At 42.9% G+C, this 22500-nt stretch overlaps 4 protein-coding genes across 4 annotated transcripts in view; all 4 read right to left on the reverse strand.

Annotated features, from left to right (window-relative positions):
* Positions 1 to 3569: 3569 nt before the first annotated feature.
* Positions 3570 to 6116, reverse strand: LOC143022796 (uncharacterized). The gene is made up of 3 exons (XM_076181166.1): positions 5377 to 6116; positions 4799 to 5238; positions 3570 to 3628 (listed from the first exon to the last, which is right to left on the reverse strand). Exons 1-3 carry the CDS (start codon positions 6114 to 6116, stop codon positions 3570 to 3572), a joined length of 1239 nt encoding a protein of 412 aa, XP_076037281.1.
* A 13044-nt stretch (positions 6117 to 19160) lies between these two features.
* Positions 19161 to 20301, reverse strand: LOC143022797 (uncharacterized; the record flags this gene model as incomplete). The annotated part of the gene is made up of 1 exon (XM_076181167.1): positions 19161 to 20301. A coding segment is annotated over one exon (861 nt), but the record flags the coding sequence as incomplete, so codon positions are not given.
* Positions 20302 to 20305: 4 nt separating this feature from the next.
* The window catches only part of LOC143022798 (uncharacterized), a gene marked incomplete at its 3' end in the record, with an annotated part of 8651 nt that continues 6456 nt past the window's right edge, over positions 20306 to 22500 (reverse strand). The window contains exon 2 of the mRNA XM_076181168.1: positions 20306 to 20687. Coding sequence (XP_076037283.1) covers positions 20306 to 20686 — 381 coding nt within the window. The remainder of the gene's footprint in view (positions 20688 to 22500) is intronic.
* The window catches only part of LOC143022794 (uncharacterized), a 3434-nt gene continuing 2640 nt past the window's right edge, over positions 21707 to 22500 (reverse strand). Inside the window, exon 2 of the mRNA XM_076181163.1 lies at positions 21707 to 22500. This exon is cut by the window's right edge and continues 551 nt beyond it. Coding sequence (XP_076037278.1) covers positions 21824 to 22500 — 677 coding nt within the window. The 3' untranslated portion in view covers positions 21707 to 21823.

Consider the following 22500-nt stretch of genomic DNA (forward strand, 5'->3'; position numbering starts at 1 on the left):
ATGGAAATCAAATGTATTACAGGAAGAAGCTCAGTTACAGTTAGCCCGTGCTATCTATACAAGTGGCTGTCCACTAAACTTGGTGGGTAATAAGTTGTGGGCAAAGTTCTTCAAGACTTTGAGGCTATCTTTCAAGATTCCGAACCGGGACTCAATCTCAAGCAATCTTCTTCAGAGGGTCTACCACGAGTGTTCTGCAACTGTTAAGGAACTAGTAGCATCTGCTTCTATTGTTGCAGTAATGTGTGATAGTTGGACTAATGTCAGGTAAGAACTGTAGGAATATGTAACATCATTATGTCACTTATTATTCCTAATAAATAGATTGTTATAGATAATTATTGCCCTAATCAATCCTAAAATACTGGATAATTACATGAATGAGGGGATCATAAACTTCATTGTGACAGTGCCAAGGCCCATATTTTGGGGCAGCATTGCAATAGGTTAGTTTCAGTTAAAATAGCAGTCAATTACGACTCAATTACAAAATTAAATTAGACAACAAAATAAAGTATTTTACATAAACCTCATATCTTAAGAAGAGATTGATATTTATTAATATTCAATTCTTTGTATTTCGGTTTTCATTAGTTTTGTACTTTTGGAATATGCTGCAATATCTAATTATAGCAGCATTAAGGGAGAGCGACTGGAGGAAGTGGATAGTTTTAGATACTTGGGTGCAAATGTGGCAGGAAAAGGTGGAGTGAAGGTGGAAGTAGAATGTAGACTGAGAGAAGCGAGTAAATGCCTTGGTGGATTAAAAAGTGTAATGAGGAATAGACATTTGGGAATGGATGCTAAGAGGAGACTGTATGAAGGAGTGATTGTGCCAACAGCACTATATGGGGCAGAAACATGGAAGATAAGAGAGGAAGAGAGGAGTTTGAATGTGCTTGAGATAAGGTGTCTGAGAAGTATGATGGGGGTTACTAGGCTAGATTGAGTGAGAAATGAGGAGGTGAGGAGGAGAACAGGGGTGGAAAGGGAGTTGGGAGATAGGGTTGATGAAAGAGTATTAGGATGGTTTGGACACATGGAAAGAATGAGTGAAGAAAGACTAGTAAACGAGGTATGGAAGGCAGATGTGGAGAGAGTGAACATGAGGGGACGTCCTAGGATGAGGTGGATGGATGGGGTGAAGGGGGCTTTGGGGAAGAGGGGAATGTCTGTTGAGGAAGGACAGGAGAAGACAGAAGATAGGGGTGAATGGAGAATGGTTGTATATGGATGATGTGATGCATGAGGTGGAATGGGCGGGGGGATGGGGGGTGAGGTAGTATGTGTGAGCAAATTTGACGCAGCCCGAAGGGATTTCTCCCCGTTTTTTTTCTTTATGCATGGGGGGACGGAGAGGGGGGTCGCCAATTTAATGAAGCGGCCTTGCTGTGGATGTGCTGTGTCTTGCGACACTGCTTTTGACCCAGGGCAGTGGACAAGGTACAGGGATGACCCGTCATCCAGGAGGTGCTAAGATAAGAGGGAGGGTGGAGGGGTGTGGAGTGTATTCAGGGATAGAATTGGTGGGAATGATTTTATGACTTTTCCTTTTTGGCTACCTCCCTTGTAAGGGGCAAAAAGCCTTGGAATATGTATGTATGTATGTTTTATTATTAGGTGCAGAAAGCCACACTGGGCAGTCCATAGCAGACCTGAAGAAAGTAGTGGATGACATTGGGCCATTGAAAACGTTGGGGGTCTGCACAGATAATGCCTCTAATATGAGAAAGGCTTGGGAACTGCTTCATTTGGAGTATCCCCACATGACTCACACTCTGCAGTTAATATTCACAGACATAGAAAAATGTAAAGTCTGCAGAAAGTATTCAATCTGACTGCATAAAAGTTTGCAAAGCAGTCAAACAGTCCCAAAAGCTCACTGTTCTACTCAAACAACATCAACAGCAGTCACCACAGAGGCAACAGCAGACACTAAAACTGCCTGTTAAAACAAGGTAAGAATTATTAGTATATCACTCATTGCTAAAGATCACAACTTGCGAAATAGTATTTGAAATCTCATTTTTATGCCAGTTAACTTGCTGTGAATTCTTTATTAATGGTAGATTTAATTTTATGTTTCTCATAACTGAGCTGTTTTGAATTGAGAATTCATACTGGTACTAATATTGTTGTCCATTATCCAGTGTCTGAAGAGTGTATGCATTACCAAACATGCACTTCAGGCTCTAGCAATCAATTATGATGCCAAAGCTCCAAATTTCAGAATTATTTTGGGATCGGACTGAGGGTATTCTCAAGCTCCTGAAGCCAGTGGCAGATGTCATCACTGCCATAGAATGAGACAATAAAATCCCCTCTCTCTGGTAATGAAAGTGTTCAGTGATTTAAAGCTGTCCTTTGAAGAGAATCTCCCCTCATCCCAAATCCTCAAGAGTGAAGAAGATGCCTTCAATTGAATAATTCATGAAAGAAAGAAATTCCTAGTGAAAAGTATTCACCTTGCAGCCAACTTGGTGGATCCTTGTTACTGTGGATGTCACCTTTCGGGTGAAGAAGCGGTAAGTAGTTTTTATTTTTGTTTTGCAATAATATGTTCATATTACCCCCAAAATCCAGTCTTGCCCGTATGCCACTGCATGTGCCTCCAAGTCTTACTTAACCTGAATTCACCTGACCTAAATTACTAGTAGTATCTCTTTAAAATTATAGAAGTTGCGGTAACATATACTTATACTAAAAATATTGTTGATTTTCAGGTGGATGCAATGCAGGCCATTTATGAAATTGCTGCAAAACTACCAATGTCGATGAGACCCAAGTAATAGCTTAGTTGGCAGATTACAGGTTCAAATCAAACTTTTTTCAAAGCCATTTGTTTGGAGTGCTGTTGATAAGACATCAGCATCTAGTTGGTGGAACGGGACCTGTTGCTCAACTCAGCTGTCCCGTGTTGCCTCAAACATCCTGCAGCTGCCCCATCCAGTGCATCTGTCGAGCGATCTGTTAGCAGACATGCATTGGTACATTCTGCGAGAAGGAATCGTTTGACCATCGACAGAGCTGCCAAGTTGGTGTTTATTGGGCAAAACTTGGCACTGGGTGATATGGACGATGCCCATGAATACCCTCGCCATGCAGCTCATGCCAGTAATCCACCACCACAGCCATCAACCAGCAGGGATTCTACTGCTTCAAGCAGCAGACCTCACTTTCCAGGTTGAGTCGGACGACTCAGACCATTCTGAAGCAGATTCTGAGGACTCAATTGATGATCTACCCAGCCTCGGCCCTAGAGTCATGATTTTATTTGATATAGAGAAGCCTGAGGAGAAGTGGCAGGAGCCACATGGCATGGAGTGATGTAGTAAGGAAAATTTGTAGTGTTCAGTCCCTGAAGATTGTGCTAAGACTATAGTGGGTTTTAGAGGACTATGATGGATATACATGGGGGAAACCATTTATAGCAGTTCATCAAACACATGTACAGCGCATGGCTATATTGTATAAAGGCACATATACTGATCAATGCTTGTTTATTTTCAGGTTGATTACATTGCTGGTGTATGCAGACACAATATATTGGCAAATAGCTTTATGCTTATTTAGATTTTGTAAGGTTGCCACACTGGCCCATATACAGCATCTACACTTGTTGCAGCATCTGACAACAAAGTCATTTGCTTATGCTTATTTTTATAGTGTCTGAAGATAGGTACACATATGTGGAGGGATGAATCAAGTACTTACACCTGTTTTTATATAGTCAATATCAATATCTGAGCAACTTTGGCAGTGAAAAAAAAAACACGCAAAAAAACATGTTTCAAAAATCCGATTTTTTTTTACTGCGTCACCAGGTGTGACTGGGCCCTTAGTATATGAGATGTACAGTCTCCGAAAAAAATTCTATTCGCCTAACTAGAGGTATCTGGCACCTCTTTCGTCTACGAGCTGGTTGGCCAATCACGGCTCGCTTCCGGAGCGCCTCGTTGCTCTGTTTGGATGCATGTTTGTGTACTCCGCCCTCAACGTACTTTATCAGGTGGAAAGTTGCCGCATGCCTCCACTGGGTATAGTTGGAGTCTGAAGGCCCCGGACCTACAAAACAATTACCAAGAGAGAGGGAGAGAGAAAAGCAAAGTAGTTTTCAAGGTAAAAAAAAAAGAGTGGTTACATGACCGCGTGACTTGTGTCTACAATGAAGCGAATTCCCATAATCCTCTCCAGTATGGTGGTGTTTTATTCATTTATTTATTAATTTATTTATCTATTTATTTTTGAGACGGGTGATTTTATGCAGACAATCTCTGAGCTGAGAGGGAGCGGTCATGCAGGATCGGAATAACCAAAATCCGTCTACACAAAATCGTCTTTTTTATTTAGCTACATATTTATCTTCATGAAAGTAGCAGTTGCCGACAAGACTGACGAGTTAAACACCATATGAGGACGGAGCCTTTATTTGTACGACGTTTCGCTTATTACAGCTTTTTCAAGTACAAGTTGAGATACATATGCTTGAGATTATATAAGGGGAAAGGAGGGAACGGGGAGAGAAAAGAAGTAGGGGGGAAGGAGGAGGAGGAGGAGGAGGAGGAGGAGGAGGAGGAAGAGGAGGAGTTTTTTTGGGGTAGATAATGTTTATCTACACACGGGCCTATCTCCATTCGGAGGCCCGTAAGTGTTCAGCTACTCCGGCGTTTTTGTAGTTATCTGGGCGGAGGGTATCCGACCAGGATGTGGGCAAGCCGTTCTATGTTTTCGGTGATGTTGTAAACTATGTCGGCTCCAGTCTTCCAAGCTTCGGGGGCCATGGGGTTGAACTGTCTACCTCTTCTCAGGGCGATGGTGTGAGCGCACTCTAGTAGGTAGTGAAGGAGAGGTTCTGAGGTGTTCATCCCGCAGTGGTCGCATTCCCTTTCCTGTCGTTCAATGATTTCCCAGCAGCATTTGTACCCCAGCCTGAGCCTGTGGATGATCACGGAGAGTCCTCTGTCGGCGATCTTGGTGGCGGGATGAGGGCACAGTTTGGTGGCCCTCTCGTACCACTTTGCACTTGCTGATGCTGAGTTTATCGATTTTCTGTGGTTGGCTACCTTTGTTCGTTGCAGGTGGTCTCTGGCCCAGCTTTTGATTAATGTGGTTGATGGTTGGACTTGGATTTCAATGTGAGGATGGTAGCGTGTTGTCTTGGCCAGCTCATCTGCTAAATCGTTTCCGTGTACCCCTATGTGGCTGGGTATCCAGTTGATGATGACTGGGCAATTTTGTCTGTTGTGTAGTTGCAGGAGGTAGAGTATTGTTGTGATAATGTTTATGTTGGTGGGTATGTCCTTCTTCTGGAGTACTTGTGTCACCGCAAGAGAGTCTGTGTGTATGACCACCGGCCCTTGTAGTTGGCTTGAGTACTCCAGGGCGTTTTGCATAGCCACCAGCTCAGTCTGTAGGGTCGAGCAGTGGTCTGATGTGCGCCAAGCGGCAGTGTATGTTGCGGAGTATACTCCTGCACCTGTTATGCCGTTCTCCGGGTCGACAGTGCCGTCAGTGTAGCAGAAAAAACCATCCTGGGCCTCCGTTGCCTGGATCGCTGTTCGTGCAGCGTCTCTCAGTTCCCCTGGTGAACAGTGATTCTTTGCGTGTGGTAGCTGTGTGTGGTTGAAAGTGGTTGTTGGGGATGTCCACGGGGCTGGAGGTCGGTACTTCAGGCATGCCCTGTCTGGCTTCAGAGCCTTTAGGTGCCCTTCCATGCCTGTCGCGCGGATTTGGTTTCCTAGGTGTCCGACGTATGTATCTGGTCGTGGTAGGTCCGGGTGCGCGTCCAGGTGAGCCTTGAGTTTAGTCTTGAGATGTGAGTCCCTGTCGCTCAGCAGGGCCTTGGCTGCCGCAGTGCAGTTCCGGGTCTGAATCCTGGCCATCAGTGGTGGTATACCAGATTCCATCTGCAGGTTGCTTTTTCTGGTCCACATGGGAGCACCTAGGATGAGGCGAAGGGCGTTGTTTTGTGCAACTTCAAGTGATTCTTCCTGCTGTGATGTTAGATGTGATAGGACAGGTGCTCTATATTCAATAATGGGTCGGATGCAATACTTGTAGTAGTGTTCCAGTACCAGGCGGCTGGCACCCGCATCAAGTGATTGCATATATCTCATCGGAGCTGTCTTCGTTTTTGTCATTTGCTTCAGCCTCTGGATTTGAAGAGAGAATGACAAGGTTTTCTGCACAGTTACTCCAAGATAGGTATGGAGATTGGCCTTGGGTTTGCTATTTTAATAGCCATGGCTTTTGTCTTCCTTACGTTTATCTTGAAGCCTAGGTGTGTGCAGCTTTTTTATATGGTGTTGAGTGCTTTTTGGGCATTGGTGCGGCAGTTGGGTCCCTTGCTGACGATGGCGATGTCGTCAGCATATATGAAGATCTCAACGTTCCGTGGTCGTGGGAGGGAGGCTATATTGTCCATGTGCACGTTGAACAGGTAGGGACTCAAGATGCCTCCTTGAGGGGTGCCGTATTCCAGGTCTTTGTAGCTAGACATGGAGCCCTGGAAACGGACTCTAGCCCGTCTGTTTTGGCAGTATGCCTGTACCCATGCCAGAAGGTTGCCCGCGATTCCCTTCTCGACGAGAGAAGTCAGCATCGCTGAGGGGTTGACCAATTCGAAGGCTTTTTCTAAGTCCAGGAAGGCGACGATTGCCTTTTTCCCGTTGATGAAGCTGAGGAAGTCCATTATCCACTCCGTGGTTCCCACCATACCCCGATAGGCGTACAACTGTGGATGGAGTGGCCCTACTTTCCATTTCAGCCTGTTGGGCACCATTTTCTCGACAGTCTTCTCTATACAGCTAAGTAGGGAGATGGGTATATAGCTGTTAGCCTCCTTGGACTTGGGGATAGGAACTATATCCTGGGTATTCCAGTTCCTAGGTCTTGCGTGTTGCGCTAGGGTGCGATTTGCCAAGAGTAGAATGGCCTTCCACCCGGCGTCGCCAGCGTTCTTGATCATCGAGTAGGTTATCTCGTCTGCCCCAGGTGAGATGTCTTTTACCAGGTGTCTTGCCGCTCGGAGCTCTTGTAAAGTGAAAGGTTCGTCCATGTCTGCAGGTGTGTGTATTGCCGTGGAGATTAGTTCTTGTCGCTGTTGTTCCAGTTCTTCTTGCGCACGGAAGTTGCGTAGGAGATGTCCTTTGGGCAAAACCGATTGCTAGGCGGTCTGCTTCTTGTTCCGGATCCGGGTGGATGATCCTGCTGGTCCTGTTTTTTCCAGAGACTCTGTGTAGTCATCTCCATAGCTCCCTGGTGGTTGTATGACTGTTGAGCTGGGAGCACCATTCTAGCCATTTTCTCTGTCTTATTTCTTGCAACTCCTCGTGCATGTGTCGTATGGCTTCTTGGCGTTGCTTCCTGTTGTCTGCGTTGGGCCTCCTTTTGTGAATTTTCCTGAGGCGGTTGACTCTGTGTTTTAGGGTCTTGACTCTGGGACAGTAGTACCACGTATCCTTGCACTCCCTGTTGGGCTTCTTCTTCCGTGGCATTGCAGCGTCCGCCGCGGCGTGAAAGGCAGTCACAAGGTCCCTCTCTTGGTCGTCGATGTCCAGTGGGGGAGTGTAGTCTTCAAACCACTCTGTCAGACTTTGCGCAAATTTATCCCTTTTGGTGGGCTAGGGAGCAGCTGAATTTGGGGAATTTTGATCTTCGTTGTTGTTACGTAATGGTCACTGGTCAGGACTGGGTGGACCCTCCACTGTGCAAGGCTTCGAAGTTTCGCGGGAAGGAAGGTTAGATCAAGCCTCCCTCCCCTTATGTGTGTTGGCGCTCCGCTGTTGAGAAGGCAGACGTCCTGAAACTCGCTGAGAAGGTGCGCGATGGTGTGACCGTTGGCGTTGGTTGTTGAAGGAGAGGAGAGTATGGGGTGGTGAGCGTTTATATCTCCCCCAAAAACAATGTTATGGCTGTCGCAGTTTCCAAACAGTTGTGAGAGATCGATGTTCTCCGGGTAGTCCTTGATTTGAACACTTGGAGTTTTATTTTTCACCAGAGTGGCAAGTCCTCGCCCTGTGCTTCCGATATCTTTCCTGTAGGAGGAGGAGGAGGAGGAGGAGGAGGAGGAGGAGGTTTAGGAGAAGAAGGAGAATTGAACACTGGGAAGGGTTGAGAATGCTGACCTAAACGTCCGAGGGCGAAATGTTCACAAAGGGTGGTTTTCACCTCCCCTAGTCACCACTGTCACTTAAATTTGACTTGTAATATCACTCGTCTCGAGGCCCCTTGCCTCTCGTTACGTGAGGTTCACTAATATTCAAGTTCCTCTTAAGTAGTAGGCCCAATGCCTTCTTTTTCCTGTAGTCTCACTATTTTCTAGGCCCCATGCCTATTCCTCTCGTCCTTTGGGTTAATAAAAGGGAGGTGAATTTTCTTTCTTCTTTCACTGTAATTTCACCTTCAGCTTACACTCGGGATCTCTTTTCTCTCGTCTCTACATCGTCTCCTGATCCTCTCTCTACACCCTCTCTATATCTTCTCCCTATATCTTCCCTATCTCTTCTCTATAGAACGTCTGAAGAGATCCCGTATCTTACGCTGAGCTACCTTCGTCTGACGTCACTAATTTTTCTAAACCAATCCCCGGTGACTTCTCAAATAAATGTCACTCCTTATGGGCGTGACTTTGAATTCCTGCACCAATAGTTTTTTTTCTCCTTCTGCACCTTGCACCAATCCGGAAAGCCATTTCAATGCCACTAGCAAAAATTGTTTACCTCAGCATTAGTCAAACGAAGGTAACCTGCGCTTACAATGTTGTGATTCATAAGCGATTATAAAAACAGTCACCACCGTCGGTGTGTTTACATAGACAAACGTCGCCCTCACCTAGACATAACATTGCCCTCGAGCAGGCGTCGAGTCTGAATTATTCTAATACCCTAGCTCATTTCCATTCGTACACTACCGGCCTCTTACAGGGCTCGGCAGCTACCCTTGGTCGTCCCGACCAATTCTTATTTCCCTCTTACAGGGCTTGCTAATATATTTCTAGAATAAGCTAATCTACCCTTGCGTAATTGTTAATCTACCCTCCAAAATACATCATTCATGCAATAAATTGGGAATAATACATAAACATAATACCTATAAATGTGAATAACATGCATCTCAATATATATAAGGTATTGAATTAAGCGGTTACATGGTTGATTTGCTTTGACAGAGCCATTCTCCGGAATACAACAAAGGCAATCAGTGCTGCCACTAACACTGAAAGTAAGGGTATGATAAGGAGTGGTAGCATAGGTAAATCATTTGAGGGAGATCTTGACAATGGTCTTCTCTTAATTTTCAAGGGAGGGGAGTTTTCAGGCAATGTGAAGTTGAAGGTTGAAATGTAGGTGTCCTCGGTTAAATGCATTGTATTAAGGGTATTAGAAATGGTGGAAATAGTGTCTGCATGCAATTCGCAGTTATCTTGAATAGAGACAAGACCTTCAACCAAATCCAATTTAGGACTCAACCCGGGACAATTTATTGATACCTTTGTCTTGTTAGGGAAAAACAGGTAATGAGATCCTTGTATGTTACAATGAGGGATCTGGTCTACCAAAATTCGTTGGTAATGACAATTGTTCATAACAGACATATTCCTAACCAGAGAGTTCATGTGAAGCCTCTCGAACACAAAAGAGATCATGCTTTCTCTTAGATTGTCTACAGAAAAGATATAATTGATTAGAAAATTCACTATGAGCACTAACTTTAAATTCTGAATGGTTTATCTTTCAATAGCAATTAATTTGCAAAACACACTAATCTAGAGTTCGAGTGTCTCTTCTTGTTCAATATTATTTCCAACACACTTCATTTTCAAAGACTTATTACTTTAAAATGATCACAATACTCATGTGTGTACTCAGATGAGAGGTCCTTAAGTCCTTAAGGTTCCAAGTCTGACAAGAGCAGATCCTAGGTTTTAGGTTTCCATGTATCTGCTTTACACCAAGTTCCAGTTGTTTAGGTCTCCCATCCCAAATACATATAAATGGTCAATACTATCTGTAAAATACATCAAGATTAATATTCAACTCTTGAAAAATATCATTATAATATTCTCCATATTCTCCAGGGTTATCAATATTTATGCACAAAGTATTACTATAATCATCTTCATAGATCTGCAAGCTAATTTTCCTTATGTCATCTAAATGTCCTACCAATTCTTCTCTTGATTCTAAATGTTTAAGTTTAAACTTGTTTCCACCTGCAGAATCAATTACCCTATATGGACCAGTGTACCTTAGTGAAAGTTTATTATTGGGTGAGGTTGCTTTGACCATTACTAATTCCCCAATTTTCAATTCTAGTTTACGAGCTATTTTGTGTTGTTGTTCCCTCATCTCTTGTGAATACACCTGCATATGTTTCCTAACTCTTTGGTGAATACTTTGAAGAGTATTTATCCTATTGGATATATAATCATCCATATTATATATGGGTTTTTGCTCTGCAGTCAACATTTCATATGGCAGAGTTTTGTCCTCCCCAAAAATTATAAAATGAGGTGTATCCCCAGTTGCTACATTAATTTGATTGTTCAGAGTACACTTAACACAAGGAATCCAAGTATCCCAAGTTACACTATGAGGACTTATTAGTGTTCTAAGACATATAATTATCTTTTTGTTTAACCTTTCTACTACTCCATTACTTTGGGGATGGTTAACGAGTATATTGACTTTCTTGATGTGGAACACATTACATAGATTTTCCAAGATTTTGTTATTAAATTCAGTCCCATTATCTGAAAACTAGGATGTTAGGTGTAGTAAAATTACAGATTATCTGATCATAGATTACGGAAGCAATAGTTTCAGCTTTCTTATTGATTATGGGTTGTAATATACAAAATCTTGAAAAATAATCAATAGCAACAAATAGGTATTTAAAGCCGTTCTCGGTTAGTGGTAATTCCAAAGTATCCATGTGAACTCTTTCCCAAGGTTTCTGTGGAATGGGATAGGTGAGTATAGGAGCAGGTTTTGGTGTATTTCCTTTCACCTTTACACATTTTACACATTTTTCTATATAATCATATATAGTTTTCTTCATACCTAACCAAAAGTACTTAAGTTGTGCCTGTCTATATGTTTTATCCTTTCCAGGATGTGAACTACAATCACTATCATGAAGTAACTTCAATATCTCATTTACCAGAGTTTGTGGTATAACCAACTGATTTACTTGACCTCTAGAAATATCTTTCCCATTTACAAATGTTTTCCTATACAAAATTCCATTAATCAAATGAAATTCCTCTATCTTATACCCCTTTGGTAGCTTTGGAGGATCTCCTCTTGGGTTCATCAAATGCTTGATTATTGAATCACATGTCTCATCATCTCTCTGTTCTCTTATTAGCATTTCTTCATCTAAAGTTACTAACTCTTCTATACTACAAACAAAATTAATCAATCCAGTCCCAGTCATTGGTTGACTAATGTTTCTAGAAAGTGGATCTGCTACATTCCTTCTACCCGGAATATAATTAAATTGAACATCATAGCACTGAAGTATCGCAAACCATCTAGCAAGTCTGCCTCTAAGATTCTTATGCTTAAATAAGTTCTGAATAGCTGTGTGATCAGTCCAAACTCTGATGGGATACCCTAGTATCATATCCCTAAAACTTTCTAAAGAATAAATTACTGCTAAAGTTTCTCTTTCAGTTATAGAATAGTTTCTCTCCGCACTATTACAAAGTCTGGATGTGTAAGCTATGGATTTTAAAGTTCCATTTCTCTCTTGCATTAGTATGCCTCCTAACCCTATGTCAGACGCATCAGTACAAAGAATAAATTCTTTTTCATAGTCGGGGAAAATTAAAATAGGTGAACTTGTGAGTTTATCTTTCAACTTGTCAAAAGCTTGCTGTTGCGCAGGTCCCCATATGAACTTTGAGTCCTTTCTCAACAAAGAACTTAGTGGATTAGCAATGTCAGCATAACTTTGAATGAATTTTCTATAATATCCTGTTAATCCCAAAAAGCTCCTAACCTTGTCTACATTGGTCGGAACTGGAAAATTCTTGACAGCGTCCACCTTTGAATTTACTGTACTTAGTCCGTGTCTGTCTATCTTATGTCCTAAGTAAATGACACTGTCTTGCAAGAACTTACATTTTTCAAGTTTTACTTTTAACCCAGCTTCTCCTAGTCTTGAGAATATCAAATCTAATTTCTTAAAGTGCTCCACTGCAGTCTGAGAAACTATTAAAATGTCATCTAGAAATACACTGGCAGTGTTTCCTAACAATCCATCTAGAATAGTATTCATTAATCTCATGTAAGTTAATGGACTATTACATAACCCAAATGGCATTCTCTTGAACTCATAATGTCCTGTTGTAGTAGAAAATGCTGTGAACTCTCTTGAATCTTCATGCAATTCTATTTGCCAAAAAGCTGATTTGATATCTATAGTACTAAAATATCTATTCTCAGTTCCCAAACTTCTCAAAATGTCACCGATAATGGGTAATGGTAACCTGTCACGAATGGTGTGCTTATTCAGTTCCCTGTAATCAATAACTGGTCGCATAGTCCCATCAGACTTTGGTACTAAGATCAACGGAAAATTCCACTCACTCTTACTATGTTCAATAATATCCTGTGATAACATTTCAGTGATGAGTTTATCTACTACAGCTAATCTAGAGTGAGGAACTCTGTAGGCTGGTATGTAGATAGGTTGTGTTCCTGGTTTTAACTTAATGTGATGTTTTAAAACAGTTGTTTTGCCTAAGGCGTCCCCCGGCAAAGCAATTGCTTTTTTATGTTTCATAAGCAAAGCAAATAAAGCTTCATCCAACTCAGGGCAATTAGTTGATTGTAATAATTCTTTATATCTATTTCTTAAGTCTATGCCTTCTTGTACTGAGCAAATTGATGAAGTTGGTAATTCTATCTCCTCACTATTCTCATTTAAAATCTTAATAGGTTTAGTACACACCTGAATACATCCTATTTGTGTACCTTTCTTTAAAACTATCTCTTTATTCATAGTATTAATTACTAATACTTCTACTCTGTTCTTATTTGTCTTATAAATCCCTGAGTCCCACTTCAATCCTTTAAGTTTAACTGTTTCTGGGACTGTAATTACTTCAGAGTCTACATTGATTCCTTTCAAACACACTTCAACCTTATTAATTGACTTGGGATGTAACAATGTCGACCTTGTTAATCCGCAATCTGCAATTCTCAAGGCATCTGTGGTTAATAATTTAGTAATCTCTGGGATTTCTTGAACTTCTGAGTTGGGTTCACAAATTGTTTTACTTTCTGTAGGGTTGGACCGCTCGGCCTCGCTATCTAGGATAGAAATGTTATCTAAGGATTCATTGATTCCTGTCACTGGTCTTAAGTCTGGTTGATTTAAGAATGGGATTAACTGTGACTTCACTAAAATTCCTAAGTCAGCAGGACAAATTACCATGTTTTCTTTTCTCATAGTTGCAAATCCTATCAATAAATCTCCTGGAAAAACAGACTCTTCTACCACTATCACTGGGATGTACAATTGTTCATTTGTATATAAGGCAACTTCTAGCTCAATCTTGCCTAATGTTTTTAACTGATTTCCAGTTACACCTTGCAATGTGTAACGGATTGGTTCCAACATTTTCACTCCTGGGTTCAACTGGTTTAAAACTTTACTAGTAATTACATTAACTACAGACCCTGTATCAATAAAAATTTGAATAGGCTTATTGAACACTTTACCCGCAATGAGAGGTCCTACAGAAGTTTTACCAACAGTAATTATCAGTTTGTCAGTTTCTTTCATCTCCCTTGCATTCCCATATTTAACACAATACCGCCTATCGGTATATATATGGGGAGGTCTGAAATGGTTTATTCTGTGTCTGGGGGTTTTCCTCTTAGCCCTGGGGGTACCCGAAAATTTCGGCAGTCATGAGTTCTGTGTCCGATTTTATTATGGTAAATACAGAATGGAGGGTTCCTACATTGATACTCATTGTGACCTTCGTATTTGCAATTTCTGCAAATAATCCCATAAAAACATTCTTGTGCCTTGTGTCCCCATGCATTACAATTAAAACAAAGGATTCTGGTATCCCTATCCCTAGATGGACTTCTAGCATGCCGCCTATGTCCTACTTCTGTTTTCTTAAACTCTCTAGAGTTCCTATATTGGCTATGTTGATTTATAGGCATTACATATGGGTTTATTGTTCTGGTCTCACTGTATCCTTGAAGAAGATAATCTACTTCTCCTAAACAGATATTTGATTTTAAATCTTTGTACAGCCTTTCTGCTGTTAAGTCATCAGAATTCTTTGCCAATAAGCTAAATGTAATCAATTTGATTACCTGTGAGATTTTCATCTTCTCACTAGATCTTTCTATCCAGTCTGAATCTTTCAAGATAGAATTCATGTCTTTTGACCATCTATCTAATCTAGCTAAGTACTCTGTGTCAGTTTCACTTGTCCTAACTTCCTTAATCATTTTTACCAATGATCTAATAGGATCCTGATCACATTTGGACATGAAATGCTTGATAAATGCCTTCTTATAATCATCATATTGATTAATTGATTCCATTTGCTGGAAGTTAATGACAAACCTCGCCCTTCCATGCTCTGGATCTATATTCTCCTTGAGAATCTCAATCTTACGATTCTCGTTTGTTATATTTTTTACTAACTATAAGAGTGTCAATGAGGTTTAGGAACTTGTTTACACCATATGTGTTAGACTCTCCTGTGAATTTTGGAATATTTGTATTTGATGTGTGAATTTCGTGTCTCAACACGTTAGAATTCTGAGGGGTACTCATACTTTACTAATACCTTGCTTTAGCCTGGCTGCTTGCGATGTCGCTTCGTGATGTCAATGTCTGGTTTGACGTCCTTCTACGGTCTTGTCATTCCTCAACGACGTTGTTCCTCCTCCATCACACACTCTGCCTTGAAGACCGCCTTGTAGATGATGATCTCCTTGAAGAATCTTGAAGAATGCTTGTTCCCAACGTAGCAGTTACTTGAAGTTGTAGATTTCTCTCGTAGTCGTAATACACTCTTGATTTTGGTTGTCTTGTTCCCGTAGACTTCTGGCGCCACTTCTCTTCGGAGGTGTTTAACACCCAGTTCGTTCCACCGCTGAGCACCACTTTCACCTCCCCTAGTCACCACTGTCACTTAAATTTGACTTGTAATATCACTCGTCTCGAGGCCCCTTGCCTCTCGTTACGTGAGGTTCACTAATATTCAAGTTCCTCTTAAGTAGTAGGCCCAATGCCTTCTTTTTCCTGTAGTCTCACTATTTTCTAGGCCCCATGCCTATTCCTCTCGTCCTTTGGGTTAATAAAAGGGAGGTGAATTTTCTTTCTTCTTTCACTGTAATTTCACCTTCAGCTTACACTCGGGATCTCTTTTCTCTCGTCTCTACATCGTCTCCTGATCCTCTCTCTACACCCTCTCTATATCTTCTCCCTATATCTTCCCTATCTCTTCTCTATAGAACGTCTGAAGAGATCCCGTATCTTACGCTGAGCTACCTTCGTCTGACGTCACTAATTTTTCTAAACCAATCCCCGGTGACTTCTCAAATAAATGTCACTCCTTATGGGCGTGACTTTGAATTCCTGCACCAATAGTTTTTTTTCTCCTTCTGCACCTTGCACCAATCCGGAAAGCCATTTCAATGCCACTAGCAAAAATTGTTTACCTCAGCATTAGTCAAACGAAGGTAACCTGCGCTTACAATGTTGTGATTCATAAGCGATTATAAAAACAGTCACCACCGTCGGTGTGTTTACATAGACAAACGTCGCCCTCACCTAGACATAACATTGCCCTCGAGCAGGCGTCGAGTCTGAATTATTCTAATACCCTAGCTCATTTCCATTCGTACACTACCGGCCTCTTACAGTGGTTTAAATATTTTAAAATTTTGCTGGCCATGGGTATTAGGGGAATTATGTGGGGCGAGATGTTGAACATACCCCTGTTTTGTTCAATAGTGTTCGTTCCTTGAATGATCGCTGCTTCTAAACACTTCCTGCAGATTTTGTCTGCTGATACGAGAACCAGATAAAATCCGCAGGAAGTGTTTAGAAGCAGCGATCATTCAAGGAACGAACACTATTCAACATCTCACCCCACATATTTCCCCTAATACCCATGACCAGCAAAAATTTCCAAAATTTAAACCACCCTTTGTGAACATTTTCCCCGCGGACCTTTGGGCCAGCATTCTCAACCTTTCCCAGTGTTTATTCCCCTTCTCCTCCTCGTCCTTCTCCTCCTCCTCCTCCTTCTCCTCTTCCTTCCCCCCTACTTCTTTTCTCTCCCCGTTCCTTCCTTTTCCCTTTTTAATCTCAAGCATATGTATCTCAACCTGTACTTGAAAAAGCTGTAATAAGCGAAACGTCGTACAAATAAAGGCTCCGTCCTCATGTGGTGTTTAACTCGTCATATATTTATCTATCTATATTTTTATTTATTCATTCATATATTTATTAGTTTATCTATTCAGTTATCTATTTATTCATTTATCTTTAGTCGACCACCAAAGTCCGTCTCAGGAAATTGCCTGTTTCTAGTCAAAATGAAATCAATAGAGAGTACCATCGTGCTAAAAGGGATGTAGAAAATTAAACCCATCACCCTGGAGTATGAATATGTGTGTGTGTGTGTGTGTGTGTGTGTGTGTGTGTGTGTGTGTGTGTGTGTGTGTGTGTGTGTGTGTGTGTGTGTGTGTGTGTGTGTGTGTGTGTGTGTGTGTGTGTGTGTGTGTGTGTGTGTGTGTGATCTCTGTTGTTCTCACGTTCTAGCAAATGCTAGACAACTCTTGAATATTATTTAGAATTCTTCTACCTAAGAAATGCATTTGGGTTCTCTTATCCATAGTTTCAGAGACGTTGGGACGATTAGGTTGGCGACGCAATTATCATTGACCAATTATTTAGGTGAAACTCTAATGGTTTGAGACTACGATCCCATGAAGATCCACCAACTACCTCTGGTCTTTTGTTCCACATCTACTTCATATCTCATTAACTCTGATCCTTTTGCTGCTGTAGACGTCTTTGATATACTCCAGTCTATCTTCCAATCTTGGGATTTTATTTAGATGATCCGAGTCTCCTGCTGCAGCAGGGTCGAAAAAACTTGTTTTAATTACCCTATACTTATTTCACTTGGTTCGTTCAGCTCCGTCCGCATAAACATCACAGTCTGCGGACACGAGCGAGAATATTGTTCTGTGTGAGGGACTCGCCGCCTCTGTCCGTAGAAGACAAACGTGAACAACACTTTGCCTCTCTGTATTCTGCAGACAATGTAGGACGTTCACGTAGACAGGGATTCTAAAGCTGCTACGAAGAGGCTTTATTCATCTAAAGCGAACGCCCACAACGTGAGGTAATGAAGCCGAAGTTGGGGGTTCCTTTCTCAAGCAATTCTCCTACTGAGCACAGCATCCCACGGACGTCACAGACTCTTACCTATGCAGTGAAACTGTTTCTAAATCCTTCAAAAGGTCAGGTCCCTTCTATCATGTAATGTTATACACAATGATCCAAGCAACTTTTGTTGCACGTGAGATACAAGTATCTGATGGCCTTTCCTAATACAATATGCAATGAAGAATATGATCATTCATAGCTTGCTTACTTAGTTTGCATAAGTCGGTTGTTTAGGGTAGTACGATGGGCGCAGCGGTATTTTGCTATTATCGTGCTGTTGCGTCTGGTGGTCTTGTTTTATTATGAGACGCTGGTCGAGTGATCACACACATCTTTTAATTATTGCTTCAATGCGGAATAGAAAATAATCATTCGAATCAGCTTGATAGCCAAAAATGTTTAAACAAACTAGAGCAATGGTTTAAGAAAAATGGCTAATAAAAATCAACCCAGTTAGGTGTAAATGTATACACATAAATAAATTGATACTAAGGACGATATCAAATTATTTCGAAAAATTTTAATGAAACTGGAGAAGGATGGAGGGTCTTGATATAATTATCAGTAGCGACCTTAAAACACCTAAGCATTGTATCTCTGCCTCGGAGAAAACAAATAGGATACTGGGATTTGTAGGGCAATCTTGTGACTTCAGAAGCCCAAATACCATCGGCTAACTATATAGATTCCTGGTCCACCCTTATTTGAGGCATCCTGTTTCTTTATAGTCCCTACATATCATTTAATCCAATAATAGATTGGTAAGAGTTCTGCGGCGAGGCACAAAACACGTACTAAATGTAAGAGACAGTGCATATGAGAACAGCTTAAAACATATGAAAGTTGAAAATATTTTCACATTGGATAATACCAGGACGAGAAGTAATGAGCTCAAGCTGTCATGGCGTAGATTTAATGTAAGTAGAAACGATTTTGTCAAACGCGTCGTCAATGAAAAAGCAATTAGATGTAATGTTGTTTGAAGCTACAAAATTCACTTGGGTAAATACCTAAGGTCTCCTGTTGGTGTGCTTTATCATTGTAACTCTTTATGTTTCATTTCACAAACACTTATTTGTGTTATGTGGCTGTTATTGTTACGGATTGTAGTTTATCAGATTGTGATGTGAGTGGTTGTCTTTTATGTTAAATTTTTGTTGTTGTTATGTCTTGGGTTCTTTCTCCTGTCGTATTTTAAGTACTGTATATGTGTGCAGTTTTTCCTTTCTGTCTGGCACTCTTTCAGCGGTCAAGGTGGGTTGGAGTTGTTCTTTGAGTATTTACAGGACTTGCACGTTTTCCACCCTACCTCCTCCGTTGTACTGCTAATTTTAGAGAAATTTGTACCAATCAGTTAAGAGCGTTACAGAACGAAGCGATGGGGATAAATCAGTTTCAGATAGCGGGCCCCCTTGCTGTGTCTTGCCACATTATCTTTGACTCAGGCAGTAGGCGGGAGGCAGGGATGACTTTTCATCCACAAGGAGCTAAGATAAAAGGGAAAACAAGGGATTGGTGTGTGTATGCTTTGGCTGGCTACCTATTTTATAAGGTATATATGTAAAAAAAAAAAAGAAGTAGAGACTACAGGAAACTCGTTCATTAATGTCTCTCTGTTAGTTTCTGAAACGAAAAACTGTCGTATCCAGAAAATGGAACCATCCAAAAGAAATATATGCATGTTTAATTATCAAGTTTATTTACAACTTCCAGGCCACATGAATAAAAAATAGTGGGATACGCTTTGATATTTTATGTACATAACTCACCAAAATTACTTGAATGATTAATTTTGCATAGGACGAAAAAATCTCTATTGTCATTCGGACGGGAGGGCTTGGGTTTGCATTGGAAGAAGTTAATGGCCTCTCGTTTTCGAAATGAGTAGTCAAGTGAAGAGGCGAGGCCTTTGCAGCAGAAGAAGAAAGGGCCTCAACAGAAGGGCTTCCTCGGAGTAAGGTCTCTGACGAAGGGCCCGCCCAGCAAGAAGGCCACTTAACCGAAGGTGAATGGAATTTCGGGTTCATCGTACTTGTAAGTAGCTGCCCTGCAAGGCTGCGTGGAGGTTATGGTGATCGTGGTGGGACGGTCGTTGGTCACGGTCCTAGTTGTGTAGTCGGTGCTGACCACCGTCCTGGTGTTGGTAAGGGTGCGCGTGGAGAAGCCCTGGTTGACGGTGCGGGTGGTGGTCCTGAAGACGGTGCTCACTCGGGTGGTGCCTTCTCCCCTGATGGTGGTCGTGAACAGAGCCGTGCGGGTCACAGTGGACCCTTGAATAACTGTGGACACGACGGAGTTCACATCCGTTGTCCTGACCACCGACGTTCTGATGATGGTCGTCGGGACGACCTGGGTTCTGGTGCTCGTGACGGTTTGACCAATTGTGGTGATGCGGGTCCTGCCCTGGGTCGTGGTCACGGTTCTGACCACTGTCGAGACGACGGGGTTTCGGACCGTGGTCGCCTGGACCTGGGTGATGGTTCTGGTGGGTGCGGGGCGTGTCTCGGTCCTGGTGACGTAGTCGGTGCGGAACTGTGTTCGCGTGACGGTGACCGCGGGACCCACGGCGGTGCTTGTGCTGGTGCGCGTCACCGTCTGGGTGATCGTCCTTACCTGTGTCGCTACTGGGCGGGTACTGGTGACCGTTTGGGTGCTTGTCAGGATGGAGGTCCTGATGACGGTGGATGGCACGACCTGGGTGCTGTATCGGGTGGTAGTGATGGTGTTGGTCACCCCAGTGCCCACGGTTGTCACGCGTGTGCTGAAAGAAGTCTGTATGGCGGTTTGAGTCAGGGTGCTGTACACGATCCTCGTGCTGGGGCGTCCTGGCACGGTTCTCGTAACTGTTCTAGTTCCCCCCCTGGGTTGTCCTCACCGTCGAGAAGAGGGTCGTGGGGACAATGCTGGTCCTTGTGTTGGTAACGGTGACGGTCACAGGGCGGGTACTGGTGACAAAATCGGTGATGGTGACCCTGGGGTTTCTGATCTGTTGGATGGATGTCGTGGTTCTCGTTGTTGTCACCGTCCGCGTTACGTCGACCGTCTTAGTCTCGCATGACACCGGGGGAGGCAGGTAGCCACGGGGGTCGATAGACGGGGACGGGGGCGGGGACCGGATAGAGCCGAAGATCTGGCGGCCCTGTCCCCCACGGTCTCGCCCTGGGGCCAGGCCAGGGATGGTGGGCAGCTTGGCAGCACTGCAAGCTGCTGCCGTCAGCAGGACGCAGGCGAGTACCCTCATTCTGTTGTAAGAAGTGGAAATGATGGCTTTAGTTAATGGTGCAGAAGAACTTGTTGCGATATATTGCACACATGCATACTTACACACACACACACACACACACACACAACACACACACACACACACACACACACACACACACACACACACACACACACACACACACACACACACACACACACACACACGCACACACACACACACACAACACACACACACACACACACACACACATACACACACACACACACACACACACACACACACACACACACACACACACACACACACACACACACACACACACACACACACACACACACACACACACACACACACACACACACACACACACACACACACACACACACACACACACACACACACATATATATATATATATATATATATATATGTGTATATATATATATACATATATATGTATATATCTGGTTTAGGAATCAACTGCTATAACTGACAACTGGCGACATCCCCTGTGAAAAAGCAACTTACCGTCTCTGTCGTTATTTCTGAGAAGTCTGAGGTCATGTCAGCCATCGGGAAGGAATAATTATCATGTACAAGGAGTCGTATTTATTTACATCGTTTCACATTTCAGACAGACATAATAAAACAAAAAAAAAAAAAAAAAAAAATAGTGATTACTGACTGGTCAGGGGACAAAAGTGCGGTTTTGGAACATTTTGCTCAATTTGTGCATAATTTTGTTGTCGAAAGGAGACTATGACCGCACCCAGTTCGATCGATGTCTCTCAGGATCTTAGCTTCTCAGATATGAAAGATGATCATCACACTCCGTGAGAACCAACCAACAAGTAATGAGAACGTTCATGAAAATTCATAATCTGGGTTTGCGTTTCCTGTTCACTGATCACAAAAGGAACCTTCAATACTGAGGAGATGATGTTAATAAGCAAGAGGGAAGTGAAGGTATATTTTAAGAACATTTAGGGCCGTTTCGGATAAAATTGATCTAGAAATGGGGTTGGAGGAGGAGGGGAGAGGGGAGTTGTTCAGCCTGAAACATATCTCGAGGAAACTCTCTGAAGAACATAAGGCTCTGTTTGAGTACGAGGTACTCGATGGAAGGAAAGTTACTGTGACACCTGGGGTCGCCTAGAAGACGAAGGGGATATCCGGCTCCTCGTAGTTGTATTTGGCGCCGCAAGTATCCGTCACGGTGACAACTGAGGTGGTCGTCCTTGGCACGTCCCTGGTGGAGGTGACGGTGAGCCGGGTTGCTCTGGTGGTCACTGAGTCGACGCGGACCGTGGTCACGCTGCCTCCCACGGTAGTGACCACATCCCTGATGACGGTAGTCGTACGTGTCAAGTCTGTTCCTCGGATCGTTGTGCGCACCGTTCGGGTGGTCTGGGTCGTTGTGGGAAATACTTGGGTCGTGAATAGGGTGGTGGTCGTTGTGATGGTCTGGCGGTCGGTCCTGACGACCGTGGTGGGTCTGACATCGGTGACTGTCGTGCTCACGACCACGTCCTGGTACCGGGTGGAGACTCTGTCCTGGGTGACCGTTACCACGCTGGTCTCGGTGACCCTGGTGGGGACGTCGACCCTCACGGTCGTCGTTCGTACGACGGTGTTGATGACGGTGGGCGGTTGGAGTGTGGTCACTCTGGTGACGGTGGTGGGTACGACTACGTTGGTTTGAATGGTGCTTCCAGGGCGGTCGACCACGAGAGTTCTCTGCAATGTGACCACGAAAGTGCTTCTGACGATAACGGGATCAGGTTGGTAGGGTATGACTCGGGTCGTAACAAATTGACTGGACCTCACGA

The sequence above is a fragment of the Oratosquilla oratoria genome, unplaced genomic scaffold, assembly GCF_046742065.1.
Source record: "Oratosquilla oratoria isolate Oo_2021 unplaced genomic scaffold, ASM4674206v1 SCAFFOLD181, whole genome shotgun sequence".
Classification (NCBI taxonomy): Eukaryota; Metazoa; Arthropoda; class Malacostraca; order Stomatopoda; family Squillidae; genus Oratosquilla; species Oratosquilla oratoria.

Excerpts from the sequence above, each read along its gene's own strand:
- LOC143022796 (XM_076181166.1), bottom strand. The coding sequence starts at position 6,116 with ATGAGATATATGCAATCACTTGATGCGGGTGCCAGCCGCCTGGTACTG. Across the intron at positions 5,239-5,376 it reads GCTATGCAAAACGCCCTGGA|ACAAAATTGCCCAGTCATCA; the intron begins GTACTCAAGCCA and ends ACTACACAACAG. Across the intron at positions 3,629-4,798 it reads CACCATCGCCCTGAGAAGAG|ATGCTGCAACAAGTGTAGAT; the intron begins GTAGACAGTTCA and ends CTTTGTTGTCAG.